Genomic DNA, 5,093 nt, shown 5'->3' with positions numbered 1-5,093 from the left:
ATTTTAATAAGAAGAAAATTGGGACAGCAGTAACAGGTCCTATGACCCTCCCTTCTTTTAGCTCAACTAAAATGTGGAAATGAGTTGAAATAGATCAATTTTATTCATTCAAATTTTAATAAAAATAAATAGAATGTTGGTCCAAACCACAATAACCACATATCACGTAATATTATTTAGTCTAATTCTTTAAAAGTGTATTTTGTTAAAATATTATTATTATTATTTTTAAATAAGTGAGTTTTGCAGACAAGATTTGATTCAACAGGAACATAAAAGGCTTGCTTGTTGCAAAGTCAACAAATTTATATTTTTTGAAGAAATTAAGGTAGTATTTAGATTAGCTCAATTTTCTTTTCTCCTTAAAAGAAGAAGATTTTTTGTCAAACAAAATTTTGAAAAAACACAGTTTTTTCATCGAAGAAAATAAATAAAAATAAGTAAATTCAAAGAGATTACAAACACTTCCTTTCACTTTCTTTTTATTTCAGAACACAAGATTTAAGAATATAATATTCACAAAATATTCAATTTAAAAGTAAGTTTTAAGATTAAAAACTATAAAATTTGTTACCATTTTAATTATAAATATACAAACTCTCCTTTTTAAATTTAATTTTAAAATAATGAACAGATAAACAGTGGAATTTGTCTTTGTGGTGAATTGATATCTTGTGTTAAATTTGAAAATGTAGCAGTGGAGTTGATGTGGTTAAAATAAACAGATAGATATGATTGGATGAATGATAAGGGGGCAAGGCAGAGAATAATAGACAGAGGTGAAAGGTGCAGCCGAGTTTTGCTCGCATTGCCATAACATGTCACATTCCTGAACGAAGCAATAAATTATCTTTACCATAAAAGGAGATATGTATGTATATGATTTACACATGGTAAGAGGGCACAGGGGCTAGAGCAAGATAAGAGAAAGAAGAAGGGTATGTATGAATATGAATGAATGTGAATAAAGGAGATATCCTGTGAAATGAGTGTGACCCACGAAGGAGTGGATGAGGATGATGGTGGTTGGTTTGTTATATATACTAAATAGGTGTAGGAGCAGAGAGGTAACATCTACATGGGCTTCGCCTGAAGGTGAGGGGACAGCTAATGGCACAGCACGTGAGCCTGAATGCGATATCAGAGTGTAGATCATGGGACGACTATGATGTCAAGCATCCTAGGAGAGAGAAACAAACATAAAATTATTATTCAACTCTGTCATCACAGTTCAACTTAATTTCATTTTAAGCTTCTTTTCATTTTAATTATAGATATTTTTAAGCATTCAGAAGAAAAAAAAGTCATTTTTATTCTATTGAAATGAGGCCCATGAACATGAACATGAACATGAACATGACCCTTCTTTCTCTCCCACACACTGGTGGTCACAACCTTAACAACCATAACCATAAGGTTATAAAAATAAAGTAACAGAGTGTACAAATGTAGTAATCTACCTGTGGCGTGTTGTGTTGCACTGTTTTGTTGGCTTAGCCACAGAAAAGGGTTATTGCATTAGCGTGAGTAGTGGCAATGCCAGCTGGATACACCCTTGACGTGTCCCCCTTCCCAACACTTACACCTGTTCCCCCCCATTCCATTTATTCTCTCTTTTAATATTTTCTAGAAACTTACTCTAATCTTTATTATACACTTTTATATTTGTACTATCTAAATTATTTTCAGTGTAAATTTTAATACGTATATCTATATTACATATTCAAAAAAATTTATGTGTGGTTTTAAAAAAAAGTTTTTACTGTCTTAAAACCATTTTTTATTTTATTTCGGTATGGAATTGTGTATTCTTAATTCCTATTTGGAACTAAGAGCAGTTGTTGTTGGATGAAGCAGTTAACAAAACCGCGGCGGGGGAAAAGAAAAATAACAAGAGTGGTGGGGTGGTGTGGTTAATTGAGGAATGGGAGAAGGGTATATCGGGAAAGAAGAAAAGTGGTGCATAAGACAAAAGGAAAGGAGGAGTAGAAGAAGAGGAAGATGAAGAGGAAAGGAGTGTGAGAGAGTATGCAGATCTTGTTGACACTCACAACTCAACCGTCACAATCCCATTCTCAAAACGCCCCCTTTTCATTCCTCTCTCCCAACTCAACAAAACCCTTCTTCACCTTTGCTTTTCAATTCAAATCCAGATTCTTTCCTCTTTCTATTCTATTGTGTAATAAAAATAACAATGGGCTGTGAAGCTTTGTAACTTTGTCTGGTTAGTTTGTTGGGTACTGTTTCTGTACTTGAAAGTTCAACCCTTGAATTTTAGTGAATTGGGTGTTGGTTATGGTGTTGAAGTTTTGAAATTTCGGTGATTTAGAATCTGGGTATTGGTGGGTAAGATGGAGTGTTGGAATTCGGTTGATGGGGTGGTGGAAGAGATAATGAGGATTCATAGATCTTTGCCAACTAGACCTGGGATTGATGAAGTTGAAGCAGCGAAAAGTTTGATCGTGAACGTTGAGAAAGAAGACCAAGCGAGGCTTGAATCCGTAGCAAGACAAACCAAGGGTTCTGATGTGCCTGAAGAGCTCTTCATGATTCTCCAAGAGATGCAGAAGAATTTGGTTTATTTTCAGAGCAAGGAGCAGAAGAGGGAGGCTGTGAAATTGCTTGATCTTGAAAACGTTCACTCTCTGTTTGATGAATTGATTCAGAGGGCTTCCAAGTGTGTTTCCTCTCCTTCTAGTTCTACGTCTCGCAAAACAAGTTATTCCAATGGTTCTGCTTCCACGGTTTCTACAAGTTTGTCAAAGAGTTCGGTTTCTGGTTCGGGTTCTAAGGGTGGTTTTGATAAGCCTCCACCAGTTCCTTCTGCTGCTGCTGCTAGCTTGTTCAATGCAGAGAAAGAACCTGGCAAGGCTGCTGAATTGTTCACACGAGATGACAGTTATGTGAAGAAGTCCAAGTCCTCCTTCTACTCCAATGCATATGGAATTGAACCCACGATCCAATCCAAACCCAATATATTGGATTCATCATTAAAATCCACAATTAGTGCAGGTAAAACATATATGCCACTCTCCATTCAATTCCATTTTTTTAGTTGTTTAGCTACAAATATTTGAACTTGAATTGTAGTAGGGAATCTTGTTCTAATGGAATGTTGTTTTGCAGGTCAAGATGGTGATAAGTTGAGTTTGATCAAACTTGCTAGCTTAATTGAAGTTTCTGCTAAGAAGGGCAGTCGTGATCTGAAGCTCCAGAACAAGTTGATGGACCAGGTTGATTGGCTACCCGATTCCATAGGGAAGTTATCAAGTTTGATCACTCTTGATTTGTCAGAGAATCGGATTATGGCACTACCTGCCATAATTGGAGGCCTTTCATCTCTGACCAGATTGGACTTGCATTCCAATAGAATCACTGAGCTTCCTGATTCTATTGGAAATCTCCTTAGTCTGGTCTATCTTGATCTGCGAGGAAACCAGTTATCACTTTTGCCTGCATCTTTTAGCAGGTTAATACGTCTAGAGGAGCTTGATTTGAGTTCAAATCAGCTTTCAGCACTTCCTGACTCTATAGGGTCACTTGTTAGCCTAAAAATACTGAATGTGGAAACAAATGATATAGAAGAGCTTCCACATTCTATTGGGAATTGCTCTTCCCTTAGAGAGCTTCGTGTTGACTATAACCGGCTTAAAGCACTACCCGAAGCTGTGGGAAAGATTCAGAGCCTAGAGATTTTGTCTGTGCGGTATAATAACATCAAACAACTACCTACGACAATGTCATCTCTAACAAACCTGAAGGAACTTAATGTGAGCTTCAATGAGCTTGAGTCAGTGCCTGAGAGCTTATGTTTTGCCACATCCCTTGTCAAGATGAACATAGGAAACAATTTTGCTGACATGAGATCCTTACCAAGATCCATTGGCAACCTTGAAATGCTTGAGGAATTGGACATAAGCAATAATCAGATACGTGTGCTTCCTGATTCATTTAGGATGCTCACACGACTACGCGTCCTGCGAGTCGAAGAGAATCCCCTTGAAGTTCCACCAAGAGATATAGTTGAGAAAGGAGCACAGGTAACTTTCTTATCTTTTGATATTTTAATGAAGGCTTTTCTGTTCTTTGAATCTTAATTTTCATGCATTTGTGCATTTTAGGCTGTTGTCCAGTACATGGCTGAGCTTGTGGAGAAGAGGGAAAAGAAAGATGTCAAATCACAGCCACTTAAGCAGAAAAAGAGTTGGGCTCAGATCTGCTTCTTTTCAAAGTCTAACAAAAGAAAGCGTGATGGGGTTGATTATGTGAAAGCCTGATTTCATTTTATGACACCATTTTTATCAAGCAAGAGATTCCATGTGTAAGTTGAGTTGTTTTCCAGGTCTATACAGCCGCTACAAAATTTTGGCATTTGGATATTAATCATGAAGTAGTTTTAGGCTCAAGCCAATCCAGAAAAAATTCTCAATAAATACCCTATAAAATGAAAATATTAATGTACATAAATTGCTTCAATTTATGAAAAAAAAAAGATTTATTTTACTTTAATTCATTTTATTTGTTGGTCCGATTAAACTAGCTTCAATACTTGCATGGTTAGATTTCTTCGAAGGGAATGATGGCAAAGAGGGAAGACATGGCTGCTAATGTTTTTTATTTTCCTATGTGGCAGGGATATGCACTTAAAAATAGAGACAAATATATCTCAGACTGTGTCAATAATATGCAAAGATATGGATCGTGCGAGAATGAATTGACAGTCTTCGTAGGCTGTTATAATTTGGCTTGACTTGGCGGTAAAAATTGTAGATTTCTTGTTCTATATTTTCTGATTTTTTTTTCCTTGTACAATTTGAATTTTCTATTTATTTCATTTGTATTTCTGTTGTCTTGAAAGTAGAAGTGTACACAGTCCAACAGGCAAACAGAGACGGATACTGGGGGAGAAACCGAAGATGATTATGTACTATGGTTATGTATGTACAATTGTAACTTCACTCTATTGTTAAACCAATTACAGTTACCCTTTGTACCATTTTCAGAGAATGTCTTCTTTCAGTAAATGATTATGCCATCTCGTTAACTTTTGTACTTTTGCTAATGCACTCTAATATGAATGAAATTTACTTTGG

General features: G+C 36.0%; 1 protein-coding gene across 4 annotated transcripts; it reads left to right on the top strand.

Moving 5' to 3' along the window:
• Nucleotides 1-1,587: 1,587 nt before the first annotated feature.
• On the top strand, nt 1,588-5,093 carry LOC113868637 (plant intracellular Ras-group-related LRR protein 4-like). 4 transcript variants are annotated; one of them, XR_003505406.1, is made up of 5 exons: nt 1,844-3,012; nt 3,127-4,040; nt 4,122-4,321; nt 4,634-4,757; nt 4,862-5,093. XR_003505406.1 is itself a non-coding variant. In XM_027504404.1 (4 exons), the coding sequence occupies exons 1-3, from the start codon at nt 2,352-2,354 to the stop codon at nt 4,275-4,277; spliced, it is 1,731 nt and encodes a 576-aa protein (XP_027360205.1). In that variant the 5' UTR covers nt 1,588-2,351; the 3' UTR covers nt 4,278-4,321; nt 4,634-5,093. The 4 variants fall into 4 exon arrangements, 2 of the variants coding, with proteins under 2 accessions (XP_027360205.1, XP_027360207.1); XR_003505407.1 differs by having other exon boundaries at nt 1,856-3,012; nt 4,634-4,766; nt 4,859-4,987; XM_027504404.1 differs by having other exon boundaries at nt 1,588-3,012; nt 4,634-5,093.

Source organism: Abrus precatorius, unplaced genomic scaffold (assembly GCF_003935025.1).
Source record: "Abrus precatorius isolate BTA unplaced genomic scaffold, Abrus_2018 Scaffold6, whole genome shotgun sequence".
NCBI lineage: Eukaryota > Viridiplantae > Streptophyta > Magnoliopsida > Fabales > Fabaceae > Abrus > Abrus precatorius.
This window is presented reverse-complemented; position numbering and strand designations above follow the sequence as displayed.